The sequence below is a fragment of the Pelodiscus sinensis genome, chromosome 20, assembly GCF_052426305.1.
Source record: "Pelodiscus sinensis isolate ZL-2025 chromosome 20, ASM5242630v1, whole genome shotgun sequence".
Taxonomy (NCBI): domain Eukaryota; kingdom Metazoa; phylum Chordata; order Testudines; family Trionychidae; genus Pelodiscus; species Pelodiscus sinensis.
This window is the reverse complement of record NC_143071.1, coordinates 20939692-20959206: the sequence shown is the minus strand read 5'-3', so window position 1 is coordinate 20959206 and position 19515 is coordinate 20939692. Positions and strand designations below refer to the sequence as shown.

General features: G+C 49.5%; 1 protein-coding gene across 4 annotated transcripts in view; it reads left to right on the top strand.

The window, feature by feature from the left end:
• Positions 1 to 19515, top strand: part of MXRA7 (matrix remodeling associated 7) — a 55700-nt gene that overhangs the window by 18523 nt on the left and 17662 nt on the right. For all 4 annotated transcript variants that reach the window (XM_006136490.5, XM_075903589.2, XM_075903591.2 and 1 more), the window contains exons 2-3: positions 11210 to 11270; positions 18313 to 18412. In XM_006136490.5, the coding sequence (XP_006136552.1) occupies positions 11210 to 11270; positions 18313 to 18412 (161 nt within the window). The remainder of the gene's footprint in view (positions 1 to 11209; positions 11271 to 18312; positions 18413 to 19515) is intronic.

The window sequence follows — 19515 nt, the reverse complement described above, 5'->3', positions numbered from 1 at the left end:
AGGCCTGTCACTAAGCCTGAAGTAATGTGATCTTTATTACAGCAGCTGGCCCAAACTGCCTGTGGAACTGTCTTCCAGATGCTCCCAGATAATTATCTGTGTCCTACCTGCTAGTGCAAGTAGGGCTTTTCACTGCTCTTTTTCCTATGGGGTGGCATCCTCCCAGGGAGCCTGCACTTGCAGATGTAGCTAGCAAATTGTGGGGAGAGGAGAGCCCAGGGGAGCACAGGCTTTAAGGGCTCACCTAACCAGCGTGCTTTGGGTTCTGCTGCCCTGGGCTCAGTCCCCACTGCTGGCAGGTCCCCTTCTGGTTCACAGTAGATTCTCCTTGCTGGGAGGAGCAACTTGCCCTGATGGCTTTAAGACATCTCCTGGAGCCTCACCCTGGCTGCTTTCCAACTGGGCAGAGCTCAGGGCTGGCTGCCTGCTGGAGCTGCTGCGGTTGGCTCTGCTTCAGCAGCTCTTGGAGCCTCCATCACTCAGGGCTGGGCTGGGGTTAAAAACCAAACCCAGCTCCAGACCGTGCAGCTGCCCAGGCTGAAAGTTCACGTTTTAGGGAGTGAATGTGGGTCCCGAGTGAACCTTTTGTGCCACTCTTGGCACTGAGCTCTTTTAATAGGCAGCTCATAACAAAGGAAGCTGAAGTCGCCGTTGGGGCGTAACAACCAGTTTCAACAGTCCTACAAACACCCAGGAGCTGTGCCATGTATTCTAGTGCACTGCCTGCTGCCCCCTTAGGGAGTGATCTTGTAACACCACCAATTCCTTGTGTGGCCTTGGGCAGTGCCTCAGTTCCCCCTGTATTGTGAGGGTCATAACCCTGCCTTTCTCCCACCCTGTGGTCTCCATTTAGATTGGAAGCACTTTGGGGCAGCAAGGAAGAGTACTAGACCCACCAGCTACTCCCGTTTTCCCACTGGTCCCTCACTAACCCCCATCCTATTCCCTGGCTCTGTTCCCATGACAAGAAGGCTTTCATGTGCTCCCTACAGCCCCCCAGGCAGCAGGGATGGCCTCTGGCCTCTGCCACTGAGTCCCATCTGTCATGGACCTTCCCCTCTGATGTGGAGCTGCATGGGGATGCGGTTTTTGAGCAAAGCACCCAGACAAAAAGGGACCCTGGCGGCTGCTGGCTGTGCCATTAAAAGCTTTGTTGGCGGCACGTTGGCGGCCAGGAGCCAAAGCAAGCTCCCTCATTCCCTGGCTCTGTGCAGCTCCCTTAAGCGACTGCCAGGTCCCTGCAGCCCCTAGGTTCAGGGGTGGGCAGAGAAACTCTGCACATTGCCCTCACACCTGCAGGCACTGCCCCTTCCTCTCCCATTGGTTGGGAGCTGTAGAGGTGATGCCTGTAGGTCTGGAGGCAGCGCAAGGAGCCTCCCTGGCCATCTACCACCATGTACCTAAGTGCCACAGGGATCTGGTGGCTGCTTCCAGGGAATTACAGTAAGCACCACTGGGACCTCACACCCAGAACCCCTTACCCCAGCCTGAATTCCCCTCCTGCATCCAAACTCCCTCTTGGAGCCAGCACCTCAGTCTCTTCATTCCTGACCCCCACGCCAAAGTTCATACCCTCAGCTTGAGCCCTCAAACCCCTGGCACCCTAGCCCACACCTCAAACCCCTCCTCTCCAGCCCCACCTCGAGCCCACGCTCCTAGCCGGAACCCTCCACCCCCCCCCCCCATGCTCCAACTCCCAGTCCTAGCCTCATGAAAGTGAGTGAGGGTGGGGAGAGCAAGTGACAGAGAGGGGAGGATGGAGCAGGGCCTTGGGAAGCGGTGGGGCAGAGGTTTTCCATTTTGTGGGATTAGAAAGGAGGCTACTGTAGAGCTACATTGTGAAAGCTGTCGCTCTGGTGGCTTGAGATACTCTGCCCTGGTAGCCCCTCTCCCAGCTGGGGACTGCCTCTCACTCAGCTTCTTGGTATGTCTCCTCTCAGAGAGGCAGGGAGTGCTCCTACCAAATTCCCTTGGTGGGAGGGGAGATGGGGACATATCCCCCCTTCACTCTTCCCCTCCCAAGGCTGTTACCTTTTGTGAGCCTCTTTTCTAGCCAGCAGCTGGGAGGGTGCTGCAGTTCTTGGCTTGGTCCTGGCCATTGTGAAGCAAATTGGACACTATGGCCTGGTATCCCATGTTAACAGCAGCTCTCTGCTAGATGCAGCACTGTCAATGCCGGGGTTGTGTGTAGGGTTGGCAGGGGTGTGAAGGAAATAGGGCTGGGCGGGACTTAAACATGTATCTGCCCTGCTCCACTTCCAGAGCTGGCAGGGGTCTGAGCAAATGGTCATCTCCGAGCTCTGTAGCTGGCTGGGCAAGTTGGCAGGTGGCTGAGGAGCTGCTAAGACCCTGTGGAATGAGCAGCTGTCCGGGGGAGGTGAGTGCGCCACATGCCCTGTGAGTGCTAATGGAGTAAGAGGCTCCATATGTCTCTTCTCTAAACCTCCTCTGGCCTGCCAGCCTAGACTCAGTTCACTGGCATCTTTCTTATCACCCTGGCTGGAGATCCAGACAGGCCACGCCTCGCAGCAGCTGAGATGCCTTTGCCTTCCTTTTGTTTCCAGCTGGTTTCGTGGGCCCTTAGGAGCTGTTCCTCGAGCCTTGTATATGCTGTTGGAACAACGCATGATGGTAGATTTGGCTCCTTGCACTACTAGGGTACGTCTAGACTACATGGCTCCGTCGAGGGAGCCATGTAGATTTGTTTGTTCAGCAAAGGGAAATGAATTTTGCAATTTAAATAATCGCGGCTTCATTTAAATGGCTGCCCTGCTCTGCCGATCAGCTGTTTGTCGGCAGATCGGGGCAGTCTGGACGCTCCCCTGTCGACATGAAAGCCCTTTATCGACCTCCCCGGTAAACCTCATCCTATGAGGCATAACGGGGAGGTCGATAAAGGGCTTTCAGGTTGGCGCTGGAGCGTCCAGTCTAGCGCGCTGAGCCGACAAACAGCTTATCAGCTGTTTGTCGGCTCAGCGTGGCAGTCATTTAAATTTAAATGAAGCCACGATTATTTAAATCGCGGCTTCATTTCCCTTTGCCGATCTGTCTAATCTACATGGCTCCGTCGACGGAGCCATGTAGTCTAGACACAGCCCTAGAGTCCAAATCCTGGCTTAGGTCACAAGTGAATCAAGCTTTGTAGGTCTCGGGTGGGTATTCACAAATGAAAGGCTGGTGCTATCTGGTTGCCAGTCAGCTCAAATAGAGATGACATGTAACTGTTGGGGGAGGGAGGGAGGACGGAAAATAAGAAGCTTCTAGTAGTAAGCAGCAGGGTTCAGGGCTGGGTGTACAAAGCCTGATAGAAACCTGGGGGGGTAGAGAGTGCATGTGACCCCACCTGCCTCTTCCCCCATGTGTTGCCTCTGAGCTGAAAGGCTAGTCTGTGCTTAAGGAGCAGCCCAGGACTGGAGTAGTGGGGATGAGGGGGTGGGATTACAAGTCAACTATGAAGTTTGCCTGTCTGATACAAAGGGTTGGTTGGTTAGTTAGACATGGATTTGCTTTATTGGGGTTCATTACATCACTCCAGATGCTGCAGCTTCTTGTATGCTTTCATGATCAGGCCTGTAGGTATCCAAATAAGGGTCCCAGTCATCCCATTGACAGATTCAAAAATGGACAGAGGCATTTCCAAGAGGGGCGGGAGCATGGGACTGCCTCCAGTTAGGACTGTTCAGAAAAGTCCATCGGAGCACAATGGACCCAGTCATGGGTGGGCCTGGGCCTGGTGCCAAGGCTGTCTGTGTATAATGGTAACTGCACCGACACAAGAGCCGTGCTACCTGAGTTGTGCATTGTTCCAAGCAAATGTCAGCTGCAGCAGGCGAAGCCCACGTGGTCAGTGATTAAAGCTGGGCGGTTCTTGTCTGCATGGAGAGCGATACTGTGGGGTATAGAGTTGCTGCTTATAGACCATACACGGGACAGTGGTTCCGCTAACTGGCGGAGGTCCATTCCCCGGGTAAATGAGGTAAAACCTCAAGGTACTTGACCTGTGTCTCAGATCTAGTTATGGAAGTGGGTTAATATGTCTGTGTCTATCCAAAGTGCTCCCAAGAGTCCAAGGCTGCATACAGTATTTTGTGAGAGGTACAGAGTAATTTTTAGAGTGGTGGTCAATAAATTGTCAGGCCACATCCTAGGCGGTAGCTCCTGAGTCCTATGAAGCTGCACCCCCTGAGAGCCTGTCTACATGGGGAAACAGATGGGCATAACAACTCTCATAGGGATGCTGTATGCCAAACAGTGGGATGCTGTCTATGTACGCAACACACACACTGCATGCCCATATGCCACTGCTGGATATGTCTTCCTGGCCAGCTCTGCTCTGTCAGGTCAATTCTGTCTGGCCCCTGACCATGCCATGGAGGATGCCATTTTGGTGTCTTCCATGCAGCATGACCTCACAGGCCCCGTACATGGAATTCCCACCTTGCATGCAAGTGTAGAATTGCATGTGTTACTGAAAGTGCCCTGGCGTGCTCCTGAGTCCAGAAATAAGTGTCGTAGTCTCTGTTTATTCTGTAACTGCTTCTGTGCTGTAAGAGTGGGGGCGGGGGCTCAGCGAAGGTGTGTAGGGAGTGGCAGGGAATCCAGAGTGCGAGCAGAATGGTTGAAATGGACACAGTAGCCAATAGGAAACCCTTGCAGTCCTTTCCGACTGTATGATGCTATGAGCCTCCTCTGATGTTCCCTGATGCTTACAGGTGGGAGCTCCCAGGTCTGGTTTGAGACGGTTCACGCAGGATAAGGCTTCACCCCAGTGTGCAGAGAGCAAGGGATGAGGAGGTGCTCCGATGGGTAGTGCTCTCATGTTAACTGGAGCTTGAGCTGACCTGCTGCCAGCTCTAAGGATGCTAGACTGGATTCAGAAGCCTTCATTGTTCCCTGCTGCAGATATTTCTGACCCTGGTCCAGAGCTGAGAGATTCAGCTGCACAAAAAGTTATGGGACTTCAGACTTGGCTGGACCCAAGGCCCCTGGATGTCCTGTCAGGCTTGGTGGGACCCACAGCGCCTACTGCAGGGTTTTTCCCATAGTTGGTGCCTTTCTGGGCAACATGGGTCAGGAGGAGATCCTGATAATCAGGCTGCCGGGCCCTCTTCTCTCCCCACTTATAGGGTTGCCAGATGGTTGAAACAAAAATACTGAACCCCCCCTTCCCCTCCCTCCTCCCCAAAAAAAACACTGGGAAAAAATTCTGTCGAAGAAAGAAAAGGGGGGAGGGGAAAGAGAACAAAGTTGTTGTGTTTAAAAAAAAAAAAAAGGACTCCAAGATTTATTAAGCAAAATATATATTCTGGCAGCTCGTTGAAAACAACCTTGTAGCAGCTTGGGGGTGGACTGGATGAGCCCAGTGGGCCTCTTCCACCACTGCCTCCTCTGGTTCAGTTTGGTAGTCCATGCCGCAGACAGAAGCCACCAGGTACAACTGCACCAGCCTCTGCAGGGAGAAGAGGCCTCTGCAGTGAAACTCCTAATGATCCTGGGGCATGAGCCGATCAGCCTCCCTGCATGCTGCTACATTATTTCCAACACGGTTCACAAAAGAAAGAGCTCTGTGGGCTCCCCTATCTATTGCCCCACCCCACCAGTTTGGGCCTGGGAAGAGATGAATGGAAAATGAACGGGAGTTTCCATTTTTGGAAGTGTGGCCCAAAATAGCGGTGGTGGGACGTGAGTGAGAGAGATGCAGGACATGTGAGCTGTCCATGAGCCAGGAACCGGAGGTGCAAGATGAGCCCAAATGGCCGTGAATAACGCTCATTCCCCACTGGTGATATAATATGGCCAGTCCTGGGCTTTGGCTATATCCCAGATTCCTGATGTTCATATAAAACTGTGCTGAGAAACCCCAGTAGCCTATTCTGCAAGGGGAGGAGCTCTGATCTTGCCTCTCATCTTCATGTTCATGTTCCTGACTGAGCTCACCTGTAGAATGCCATGGTGCAGGGCCCTCCCGGTCACTGTGGCTCTTTTTGTCTCCTTTTCTGCATGACTTCTCTCCCTCCTTCTTCCCTAACTCAGCTTGGCAGCTTCCCCTGGCTCATCCTGCTAGCACATAAGCCTGCCCCGGCCCTTTGCACTCCAGCAAGCTGGGGCAGCCGTCACTTTGAATCACATGTGGGAAGCCAGACAAGCCAGGGATGGTGGCAGGAGCCAGGACTGCATGCCGTCTGGGTTCTGCCAAGCTGTGGATCTCCTGGCTGGTGCTGGGGAGAGAGAGAAAGAACATTCTGTCTGCTGCCTTTCGGATGTGCATTGCTGAATGAGAGAGGGGGTGGGTGTGTTGGGAGGGGGGGGCTGGGAGACATTCTGGAGGCATGCCTGGCCCCCTTTTCCCTGCCCTGCCCTTAGTGAAGGGTATCCTGATTATTGTCTGGGGCAGTTTTTTCCCCATGCCATCCCAATCACAGGGGCTCTCTGAGGTGCCCCTGGGATCTTTCATCCTGCCCCAGGGTAAATTTTAAAAAATACAGTGTCATGGACCCCCGCATCCTTTATATGACATGTGGCAGTCTGCAGAGTATAGAGGATGTGATGGCACAGAGAGGTTAAGTCATCCAGGCTTTATGAAAATTGGCTTATGAATGTGAATGTGCACAACTTGAAAATTTATTTAAATTAGGTCATGTCACATGTCATTTGAAAGGTTGTAATCCACTGACTCTATATCCTGTTTGTGTGCATGTTTACTCCATGTATTCTAGTAAAAACCGTCAGTGATACTTTAGGAGCTTGATGGCTCGGAGATCTAGTCAACGGCTTGTGAATGTCTTTAGTTTTGTTCCAAATGGTGGTTGGCCCTACAAAGACATGTGGCCAGGCCATCCGCTTCTGGAACCCATTTTGGATCTGGTACTTTTTACTCAAAGTGAGAGACATTTGAATTTAGCACAAAGAAATCCCACCTTGGGCAAAAGGGATATACGGGGGGGGGGGGGAGAACAAACAATAGGGGGAGTCTAGGAGACCCCTGATTTACTACCCAAGATGCCTGCTGGAAACATCTAAGACTGAACAGGGATATGGATCGGGCCCAAGCTAGGAGGCTGCTTAGCTTGAGAAAGAGATTGTTAGAACAACTGCGAGGGTAAGAATTTGCACGTAACACATTTCTTAGAGTGTATTAGGATTGGCTAGCCTGTTTTGTTTATTTTGGCTTAGTAACTTTCTTTGGTCTATCTGCTTTCACTTGCAATCACTTGACTCCTACTTTTTATACTTAATAAAAACACTACTACTTCGAGTGATTGCTCATGTCCGTTCCATGTAGGTGTGTGTATACGTGTCACTGGAAGTTTTCCCCTTAGTAGTACCCACTCGGACAGCAGGGGAGCCCCTGGAGTGGTGCCACTACATCAGCTAATATATACCCCCTGCTGGCCCCTCATCCCCTCCGTTCTTTCTTACCACTCCTGATGGTGGCTAGAGCTGCCTTTGCTCGTTCTGCCAGTGCTGCGATGTTCTAGCAGTTAGTTAAACATTTTGCCATTCATTGTTCTTATCTAGGTTTTCAGTAGTTGTTTAGTATTAAGTACCCAGGCAGGGCTCACTTCGCAGCCCATCCCTCAATGGGACCTCAACCTGGTCCTGGCTGGGGCCTCCCTTCGAGCCCCTGGCAGTGTGCTTGCTGCTGTACCTTTCTTGGAAGGTGTCTTTCTTGGTGGCTATCCTGTCAGCCAGGCTCGTGTCTGAAATGAGAGCCCTCACCTTGGACCCCCTGTATACAGTTTTCGTCAAGGATAAGGTCAGATTACGCCGCTATCTGGCTTTCCTTCCAAAAGCGGTGTCTCACTTTCATGTGTCTCAAGATATTTTTCTCCCGGTTTTTTACCCCAAGCTTAATGCTTTGGGTAAGGAACAGGCATTACACATTTTAGATGTTAGGAGAGTTCTAGCCTTTTATTTGGAAAGAATAAAGCCCTTCTGTAAGTCCCTACAGCTCTTTGTAGCAATTGCAGAGGCTGAAGGGGCAGCTGGTCTCTGTGCAGAGGATCTCCTCGTGGATTATGTACTGTATCAAGGAGTGCCATGGGCTGGCCAAGGTGCCCAGCTCCTCCCCTCACAGCCCACTCCACTAGGGCCCAGGCCTCCTCTACAGCCTTCGTGGCTCAGGTCTCTATCTTAGACATCTGCAGGGCTGCCACGTGGTCTTCAGTTCACACTTTTACCAATCAGGCCCATCAGGCTAGGGAGGATGCAGTCTTGGGCAGGGCTGTCCTTCGCTTAGTTGACGGTTAGAATTCTGACCCCGCTTCCCAGGGTTTCTGCTTTGGAGTCACCTACGTGGAATGGACATGAGCAATCACTCAAAAAAGAAAACAATGGTTACTTACCATGGTATCTGTTCTTCGAGAGGTGTTGCTCATGTCCAGTCCAAATCTCATCTGCTTCCCCTTCTTACCAGACTATTGCAAAGAAGGAACCGAGGGAGTGAAGGGCCAGCAAGGATACATATTAGCCAATGTAGTGGTGCCACTGCAGGGGCTCCCCTGCTGGCCCAGCGGGTTCTACTAAGGGGAAAACTTCCGACGACATGTGCATGCTGCTCGCACACTGACGTGGCATGGACATGAGCAACACATCTCGAAGAACAATGGTTATGAAGGGAAGTAACTTTTTTTAAATTTATTATCAAGCCCAGTATAAACCTGGGGGAAGGAGAAGCCGCAGGTGTGCATATCTCTTCCATTGATAAAGGGGGTGAACTTAAGAGTTGTCTCTATATAAAACTTTATACAGAGTAAGATGGATTTAGTTGAGGGTTTGGTTCTTTTTGGGGGGTTGGATTCTTGGGTGCTGTCAATGGCCTTATAGCTGACCTCTCCCAGAGCTGAGCTGGTTCATTGTGTGTGTTGCTCCTTTGGGGGGGTGGTAACCCCAACTCTGCCTTGGCTGGGGAGACCAGAGCTTCTGGCCCAGCAGGACAGGGTGTTGGGGAGTCGCTGAGGACAAGAAGGCAGGCATCAGTGGCTTGATCAGCACACCAAGGGACACCCCTAAGGGGCTCCCCTGCAATTCAACCCATCAGACGTGTTGCTATTTGTACATTCTTCATTTAATGGTTTAGTTGTGAGCCCTGAGCCGGCCTTGGGAACAGAGAGGGACAAAGATGGGACAAGGATGAATCTACCCCTGCAGATGTTTAGTGTTGCCTGACCTCTTCCCTTTACAAGACCCTGGGTTCTGCTGCTTATGTCTTTGCCAGAGTTAATAGTTTGGGATGAAGTTTTCCAAGCTGGGTGTCTGAGGTTGAATTTTTTTTAGAAAAACTTTAGCTAAAATAGTTCAGCTGTTTCCAAGATCAAGGATAGGAAAGAAATGTGTTGCTTTGCTGGTGTTAGTCAGGGGATTGTGTTTTAAGATGCTCTAGCCACCCCGGTGTGTTGGAGCAGGGAGGTAGCCTTTGCATCAGGGTTGTGCTTTTCTAGGTATCTGTGAAAATCTACCCAAGTTTGGCCAAATAAGAAGTCTTTGATAACTCACAACTTGTTAATGCACAGTAGAGACTTGCTAGTGCATCATAGCTCAATATCCTGAAAAGTCCATCTACACTGAGCATCCACCAGCCCTGCACTGGGCAGGACTTACCCTGCAGTTGCAATTCCTGGCTGCTCCAGGCCAGGCTGGGTCTAGCCCAGGCACAGGAAATTAAAGGATGCTCTGCATGACCCTTGCACACCACTGACACCCAACCATGGTAGAGGGAGAAGCTGTTTGAGACAAAGGCTGAGCAAATAAGAGTCAGACCTGGGAGAAATGGGGGAGTAGACTGGGACACAGAGCCTCAGTGGAGAGGCTGGGACTGGAAGCTAATGGGGGAGGAGGGAGAGGGGCACTGTCACTGCAGTTGGGTGGAGACAGGCACTAGCAGGGCAAAGAGACTGGGAAGAACTGGGACTGGATGCCAAGAAGGGAAATGGGCGAGGATGTTGAGGTTAGACAAGGAGACTGAGGCTGGGAACCAGTGGAGTGGAAAGAAAGAGGTTGTGGGCATGGGGAAGAACAGACAAGAAGTCAGGGTCTGGTTTGTGCGAGTGCTGGGTTCTTTCAGCTGCAGATAAAGTCCACAGGATTGGCCCTTGAATATGCAGAGTACGTGCTCCGAGAAAACAGGTCCCACTTGTCTCAGGTTGGGCCCCCAAAAGTAATGGAGACTTTTTACTTGAATCTCTCTCTGTGTCAGTTCCCCACCCACCAGGAAAATAGGGATGATCCTCCTCTTGTGGAGTTCCATGATGATAAATTAAGGTTTGTGAAGCACCCCGATACTGTAGAGCCACAGAAAAGCTCAGGAGGAAATTAATCTCTCTTTAGTGCGGGGTTTGAATTGGGTGCTGTTAATAAGCACTACGGCCACACATGAAATAGAGAGGAGAAAACAAAATATGGAATGAAGTGGGCACTGGTCACCCTGGGCAATGAATGAGGTAAGGATGTAAATATTGATCAGAACAGTTAACTGATTAAATTATTAAAATAATATTGTTTAAGCAATTAACCGTTGTTGGGGCAGCCAGAGCAGGGGAGCCTTACTGCTGAGATCTGGGCAGCAGGAGATGAGATGGGCCAGAGGGTGGCTGGGAGCCAGGCCTAGGGCCGGTGTGGGCCATGTGTGGGAGCCAGGGCTGCTGTGGCTCAGCGGGGAACCATGTCTAGGTTCTCTGTGGGCCAGAGCTGGGGCCGCTGCAGCATGGCAGTCTGGTTAGCTAGTTCCGAGAAGCATTCCAGTAAGCCTAATGCTTACAGGGTAACCAGTTAACCAGGCAACCTTTAACATTCCTAGAATGAGGCAGGGCTTCTGCGGAAGATATAGCATGTGACAACATACGTTATGTCACTGTCTTTAATGATGTGTACGGGGGGAGGCAAATTAAGAATGCACAAGCAGATGTTCTTTTACTGTTGTTTTTATGCATGGCATATACAACTTCATTAATCAAGTAGCTCTTTTCACCCATACTCACCGGCATGGAGAGCTATCATTCCCCTTCTTTTACAGAGAGAGAAACAGAACCACAGAAGGAAAGTGATTTGTCCAAGCTCACCCAGCAGCCGAATGGCAGAGCCAGAAATCAAACCTAAGTCTGCTAAGTCCCACTTGATTGCCTTACCCACTACATCATACTGCCTCTGGGAGCTCAATTTGTTCTGCACATGGTTCTCCCCTTTAAACTGACCTGCTCTTCATCCCCTCCAGGAGGAAGATCAAGACTGGGAAAAAGAGAAACTGGTGGTGAAGGAACCAGATCTAGATGATGGTAAGTTCTGGCAACGCAACAGCTGGTGGGGAAGAAGAGGTTGTAGATAGTGGCCATGTGTCCAAAGGCCAGGCTGGGTCTGAGAGTGAAATTTCCCTCTTCTAGAGCCCTAGGGAAAAGGCAATACAAGGCCAGAGTGTCCTGGGCCATAAAACAGAAGGAGGAAAAACTGTATCAGAATCGCCCAACACACATTGTGGGGCCTTTTTTTTTTTTTTTCATATTCCATAAAAAATAATCCATCTGACACCCACACACCCAATAGTGACAGGTGACAACCCCTGTCCCCATACAGATCACCTTTCAGTTCGTGGGGTGTGTTTCCTTCCACTCGTAGGGGCTGGACTAGTGGTTCTGGGGGTGCTGCCACACCATCTTCTAGGTTGTTTCCATGGCTCTCTGCAGCTCCACTATACACATTGTTCCAACAGCCCTACTGCTTCCAGACCAAAAGTGTGTGCAAACACACTCCGTGCTGCAGGAGCACCAGGGGCATCTGGCTTTAAGTGTGCACAGTACTCTCCAACTGTGGTAGTGCTGGTAGGGGGTTTGGCGGAGTAACAGATCCTTGTTCTTGTGACTTCAGCCAGGATAGTGTTCCAGTGGCAGAATCCAGGAGAGGTGCGGGCTAGACAGTGTGGTTGGAGGGAGGACAGAGGATGTAATAGAAAACACAGACCTGGGATATCATGAAACAAATTCCAGCATTGCCAGGTGAGGGGTCCAAAGCAGAATTTTCTCTCCTTAGAGCTCTGGCCCAGCAAGAAGGAGACTGCTGTCTCTGTCCCTTTAAATTCCCAGAAGTCCCAGCTGGCAGGGAGAGTGGAAAGAGAAGGGAGGGCTACAGGAATGCAATAGGCTAGGCATTCCTCACCCTGCTCATTGTGTGCCAGCTCAGAATCTGGGGTGGGAGGGTCTGTTCTAGGACAATGCTCTGCTCGTGGGGACCAGGGAAAGGCTGTCACTTGCTATAAATACAGCCCCTGGTCAGCCAGGCCTGGGAGCTGCTCAGCTGCAGCCCTCTGGGGGAGGGGAGAAGGCTGGGGATTAGTTCCCCTCAGCAGCTGATGGCTTCCTCTTTCTCCTGATTATTGAGCTGTTAATTCCTTTGATTGGGCTAGAGTCAGCAGAGCACAAAGGCAGCAGATAGCATCACTGGCATTTGTCATTGCAGCAGCAGCAGCCTGGCAGGCCCTGGGGACAGCTGGGGAGGGGAAGGGGACTAGGATGAGCCAAGCTGCTGCTGGGTTTGGTGCAGAGGGGATGGAGGACTGGGGACAGGCCAGCACTGTATGGACACAGCTGCCCACTGCTCTTGTGGTTTCCTCTTGCCACCCTCCTCCTCCTCCGCCCACCCCACACGCATCAGGCCTTCCTGGCAGGTTGCTTTCACCCCAGCAGCCTTCTCCGTATCCTGACAGATGCGCCATGCCTTCTGCCTTCAGCATAACACAAGAACAAAGCCTGCCAAAAAGCTCCTTGAAGGCACTGGGAGATCTCCAGAGGGTTTAGCTAGAGCTGTGTTTAAGTGATTAGTCAATTACTTGATTAGAAAATGATTAATTGACTAATTGGGACAACACAAGAACCTTGTTCATTACTCCCTCCTCCCCCTTGAAAACAAATGGTGCCAGGCGAGTGTGTGTCTTGACTAGGGGGCCAGTCCCACAGCTGTGCCATAGTCAGTGTGGTGGCTTCCAGAAAAGCCTCCTTGGTAAGGGGCCAGGCTGGTGGGAATCTTTCCTGTCCCGTGTCCTTGCTAGCCTTTGCAGCCCCCTGTCACAGGAGGCTTAGGATTAGTGCTAAGAGGCAACGGCTAATCCTTGCAAACTATCACCATTTCCTCAAGAGGGGAATGCGGGGTGGGGACAGAGCCTGGTGCTGCGAGCTGGCTGAATTTTCCTAGGGAACACTGCCAGTGAGTGGCGGAGCTGTGACTAGAACCTAGGCGCTCTGACTCCCAGTCTGGGGCACATGCCACTCAACTGTACTGCCTTTTATCCTGCCAATTTCTCTTTGCTTCCTGCCAGCCTTCAATGTGGCTGAAATCAGCCACCTCTGGGGTGCGATAGGGCACTCAGAAGATCACACAAGTGATAGGAAAGTTTGGACCTGGGATACCGCAGCAAACTGCAGTTGCTCTTTCAACCAGTTTGCCTTTCAAACTGTACAGGAGCCCTACCAACCTGCTCATGAGGCGGTCCAGCTGGGATTGGAACCTGCACTATCCGAGAATCGGGGATATTGCAAACTCACACTCCGAGTGAGGCTGAAGCAGGAGCCCCTCTAATGGCCATTGGCAACCCACTGTCACTGGCTGGTGCAGTCAGTGTTGAGTGGCTCAAGGTTCTTCATTCTTGTCTCACCCCCAGAAAAAGTACCTTCTGCTCTGGGTTCACTGCACTGACCCAGCCTCTGCAGTGCAAGACTCTGCACAGCATCTTCTCCAGAGTGCCTGCCTGGCAGCATGAAGTGGCGCTGGCTTGTTTTGCTAAATGAGGCCTTTGCAATGCTCTGCCCCCAGCCAGCATTACAGTAAAGAATCGAGACTCCAGCCTTTTCCAAGCTGGAAATATTCTTTTTCTGAATTCTCCCCCTTTCTGCCTTCAAGAGCCTTGGGCCAATATTAACAGAGCTTAGGCCATGATTTTCCACGCTAAATTCCTCTGGCTCAGTTGCAAATCCCAGCCATGGCAACCAATCGGAAGCATACTCTGCTGCCCTTCTCCCACCTCTGCCTTTTCCATCCTGAACTGCTGGTTGCTGAAGTGTTTACATGGTGGCCTCTTGGCTTGGTTTCTTCAGTGTCACTGATGTTGTCATCCCTAATCATCATTGTTATTTTCATTTCTTTTGAGATGGGAAATAGTCAGTAGGTTTTTTTGAGAATGAAAACTGTTGGTTTTGAAATTTTCTTTTGCATTTTTGGGGGGGTCGAGAGGACATTTCTGACTTTTTTTTCTACAACAACAAAACAAAGAAAAAACAACACAAATACTTTTCTCTCTCCTGTTTTTCCCCTCCTTCCTTTCTTCATTTTTTCCTTCTCCCTTCCTTGTTCAGAGGTAAAAATGGAAAAAGGAAGTGAGACGAGTAATCCATTCTGCCTGCCTGAATTCCTCTAGCAGTTTGAAAGAGGTGCTGTGATTTTCAATTCCTATCCTACATTGTATGCTCTTAAAGTGCTACTGAGTTCCGCCCCGGAAGTGGATGCATTTAGGTTAAGTGATTCCTTATCCACTGCTGGGATGAGGAAGCAGGAGGAGTTATGAGACTTAACTAACTTGAAGTTGTTCCTGTCCCTGGATAAATGGTGCTGTAGACATGCAGACTGCTATTCATTCCCTTTTAAAGGAATGTTCTAAATAATTCAAGCATTTTAATGGGCTGGACGAGATGACTCAGTCTGGCTAGTAAGGATGTTAAGTCACTTGTATGCATCTAATATAACCACATGGGTCTAGGATTGTTAGTCAGCTACCTTTTTATTCCTTTAAAGCATTTTTTATGTAAGCACTTCCATAGCCTTTATCGCAGTAGTATCAGAGCACTTCACAGTTATTAATGAATACAGACTGATATCTTCTGTGAGATGGGAAAAGTATTATTGTGCCCATTTCACACCTGGAAAACTGAGACACTATTAGATTAAGTGATTTACCCAAGATCATGGAGGAAGTCAGTGGCAGAGCCAGGAATAGACTTCTGGTCTACCTAAATACTTGTTTAATGACCTAAACATAAGACCATTTCCCCTCTTTTCTTTCAATAAGTAAAGGACAGGAACCTCTGGGGAGCTGACAGTTCCCTGCAGCTACAGTTAAAGTGTCTGAGAGCAAAGAAGCAGTGGGTGGGAGAGGTTAATTTGAATTAAGACTTTTTTTACAAAAGGATGGCCAGTAAGAAATCACCCTGGAAACCCAGCCTCTTGGCAACTTGGAAATATTGGAGGAGGAAATATACAAGACAAATGTCTTTTTTTAAAAAAAAACCAAAAACCAAAAAACCACATGGCTATTTTATGTAAGTAGGTCACGTTACACTCTAAAATATTTTGCAGTTCATAGAAAAAAATCATGCTTAGAATTTTCAGTCTCTTTCCTGAATTTTGTCTGCAATCTGAAGAGAAAGAGAGCCCTTGAGCACAGAAAACTTCCAGCACTTTCCTTCACAACCTACAAAATACCTGTTGGCAGGAAGGTGGACAGAAGCTATTTCTCCTGTCACTCAATATTTAACGTCCCTTATTCATTCTGAACTGAACGGCACCTATTTGATGAGGAAAAACTGGTTTGGTTTTCTGTTAAGCAAAAGACTTTAAGAATAAAGATTTCTGATGTGATGAATGCAGATGAGCCCTGATTCCCCTTTCACATACCCTTAGTGAAACTCCACTGACTTCAGAGAAATTACTCTTGATTTTATACCTATGTAAATAAGAGGAGAATCAGGCCTAATAGCTCTGTGAGCAACAACCCGTTAAAGGCACATTTCAAGTGTGTTTTGAAGGCTTGTTTTTAGAGCCTGGTTAACTGTGCTACGATTCTGTTTGCTTTCAGTTGGTTAGACTTGTTTGCCTGCCAGTGCTAAGCTGTTTCCACTGAGGGAAATGAGATTTCACTGAGCTGCATTTTCTGGGTTGTGGAGTGAGGACAGTGTGACAGGCTTAGGTTGGCTGAGCACGCAGGCTGTGGGGCGATGGGTGGGTGTTGGTTTTCACAGGAGGCCAGACAGCAGCTGTTTGCACTCCAATGCTATAGCTAAATGATTAGCTCTTGATTCCGGGCCCTCCCCAATGGAAAACCCACCAGGATCAGTGGGAGGCTTGCTGACCCCCTGAGGTGCAGTGACTGGGGAATGAAATGGGAAATGTGTGTGGAGGTTAACAGAAGCTCCGTCTGTTAACCTGTTTCCTGTAAAGTCTGCTGTTTGAACAGGTAAACTGATCAAGTAAACATCAGTTCACACTAAAACATGCATGGGTTTCGTGTGCAGGAAAGCCGGGGTGGGGGGGAACTGTCATGTAATACAAGCCCTTACACAGGAATTTCTGGGGTGGGGCTTTTTTTGTAAACATGGACCACAAGGGCGTGAATGCACCCCCACACACGGTCCCCTAAATAAGTGGGGAAATCAGCCCCAGCCTTCCTCCGGCTGGTCAGAGCATTGGAGAGGGTGGCTCGGGCAGCGCGCTGCTCCTGCCTTCCCTAGCCAGCCAGAGCATGCTTATCTGGGAGGCGCTTTCGCAACCCCCCTTCCCCCATGTATGGGTCTGTAATAACCAGGACATCTGAGTTCTATTCCTGGCACTGCCTATATAGCAGCCACAGGAGAGACAAGGTGGGTGAGGTGATACGTTTTACTGGACCAGTTTCTGTAGTTGAGAGAGAGAGAAGCTTTTAAGCCTACCCAGAACTCTTCTGAAGGTCTGTGTAGCTCAAAACTGTGTCACTTTTACTAGCAGAAGCTCTTCAAGTAAAAGAGATTGCCTTGCCCACCATGTCTCCGTAATATCCTGGGACCCACACGGCTATACAACGTTGCAGTCAGTCTTCAGCAACTTATTTTGCCTGTTTCCCAACCTGTAAAGTGGATATGCTCAGGATGGGAAAGTGGTGGAGCTCAGCTGTAGGCAGAAAAGTGTATGTGATTATTTTGGACCTGTGTTTCTCCAGATCTTGAGCTTAAGAAGGAGAAAATAGCCAGATGAGGCACAAATGAGAAGATTAGCAAACAAAACCTGGATCATTCCGTGGTTCTAAAGTTCTCTCTTTCTTGCACTAGCTAGGCCAGGTATTTACACCACCTCTGGTCTGTATTTTCCTGCCCTGAAAGAAGCCCCACTGAGTGTCTGGCAGGAGGCAGTATAGCACCATGGGCTCTGGAGCATCAACTTTATCTTTATACAACTGCTAGACATTTTTATTATAAAGCCAGCAAATATGCACAAGCCCTGGCCCTCCAGAGATGAATTTTGGAAGGCTTTATACAGAGAGACCACCCTGAGGAGTGGTTTAAAAATAAACAGAGAACTTGAGCAAAATCTCCTTGGAAATCTAGGGCTTGGGGCAGAGAGACTGCATGTAATAGAGAAGTAGTGTTAACTGTTTTTGCATTTGCAGAACCCTAAAAATGTTCAAATTCAGGTGCCACAGTTTGTGGATCCCAAGGGTAGAAAACCACTGCACTCTAGCAAAGGGATGCTACCCAAACTGGTTAATAAAGAAGATTCTTTTCCCATTGTGCCTATCCATTGGCCAGAGAAGGACTTTGGCACCTCTAATCACAACTGTTGATCCAGTCAAGAATGCTTTGGACTATATCTGTCATTTCTCACTGCTTTCTTGCAATGCTCCTGGCTGCTGGAATGTTGTGATTTCAAAGCCCATGGCATGGCCGGACAACTGGAACATTGAGAGTTGAAATAGATTGTGTGGCACATGCCCAGTGTGCTTACAGCATGGTCTCATGAGTGATTACTTTTAAATCCAAAGCATGAGCATGGGGGTCCTAGCTCCTGGGGAATGAGAAGAGGGGAAATGAAACGGACCGAAACAGAGATGAATACTGCAGGCTAATCAGAGTGGGGGTTCCCTCCCTCCTGCTAAGTTTAGTGGGTCTCCAGACCCCTGACTCCAGAGGAAAAAATAGTCCAACAAGGTCTTTGTGCTAGAATTTAGAGACCGCTCATTCCAAAGGGGAGAGATCACTGACCGTGGACCTCAGGTTGGTGCCAGTTCCATGCGAATCAAACAGACTCTGTGACACCAACAGCATTAAATGATTGTAATGTCAGTCAGCTGTAAGCAGGACTTTAACCAAACTCTGAATCTACTGTTGGTCTTCCACTGGAATCATGTAACTTTGTTGAAGTTGCTTGTGTCTCCATTCAGTGTTTAGCTGTCAAATGCACTTTGAGGGTGGCACATCTCCCACTCTGGAGTGGGGAGCGAGGAGGACAAGGATTCCATCCACCTCTCTGGCCGCCTGCCAGAACTCACTGTGGTCTCCTTTCTCATGTGACTGCTGTCTCTCTCTCCAGCACCAGATGAGCAGATCTCCTTTAAATACAGCCCTGGAAAGCTGAGGGGGAGCCAGTATAAGACGATGATGACCAAAGAAGAACTCGAGGAGGAACAAAGGTATGTAGAGTTTCCTCTTCCTTTGGGCACATGGCCACCCTGCAGCTCTCCTCTTGCAGCTGGTTGCCAATTTTAACCCCTCTCCTTCATGGGTAGCAGCAGAAGCTGTGGTGTAAGCATCCATTGTATTTGGCCCTCCCTTTTGGAGAGGCAGGAGAGTTGTTAAAAATAACCTGGATTTGAAAGGGGCAGGGACCATGACGCTGGATTCCCTTGTACATGCTTTGGGTCAGATCCTCAGAGGTATTTGGTTGCCTAATGCTGAGGGAAATCAGTGGGAGTTAGGTGCCTAAATACCTTTTGCAGATCTTGTCCTCCGAGGCAAAGCCTCTTCTCATGCAACCTGGCACAGCTCCACTGAAATGAAGGACCAGCTCCTCATCTGGTGTAAACCAGCACAGCCCCACTGACTTTATCAGAGCTGAGTCAGTTCAGTCAGCCGAGGCTTTGGCCTCCTCTTCCTCCTTTCTTCATCACTTATCTGCTGTGTTTTCATGGAAGGCCTCAGAAATGGGGCTGTTCCAAGACTGACTAATACTCAGAGGTGCTGGGACCCAGAATTGAGTATAGATAGGGCTGTTGTATTATTTCGCATGAATACAATAAGACCATGGCTTGCAGCCTGAATGTAAAAGGGTGATGATAGCCATTCAAATCACTGTAAAATTACATCGGACAACCCTAGGGTACAACCTGAGTAGGGCAGGGAATCTGACATTCAGAAGTGCTGAGTACTCACAAAATCAAATGTAATCAGTGGGAATCTCAAGTGCTCAGCAGCTATGAAATCCAGGCCCCATGTGGCCTAGTGATTCTTTCCCACTTCTGATTTCTGTGTAGCAAGCTCGTATCTGCTTCCTGGGAATGCCTGGTATGTGCTGCTGCTTTAGAATTCCACCTGGGGCCCTTTTCAAGGCTCTTTCTGTACCAGGGCTTGCCACGTTTTCATAAAATGAACTCTGCAGATAGAGTTGCCACCTTGCAGTCTGATAAAACCCAGACTAATCCCCCTACCCACCAAACCACAGTTTGTATAAAGCCCCTTTTTGAATGAACCGCTGCGCTCAGCTCAGTGACAGTAAGCAGTGGAACCAATTCAAATA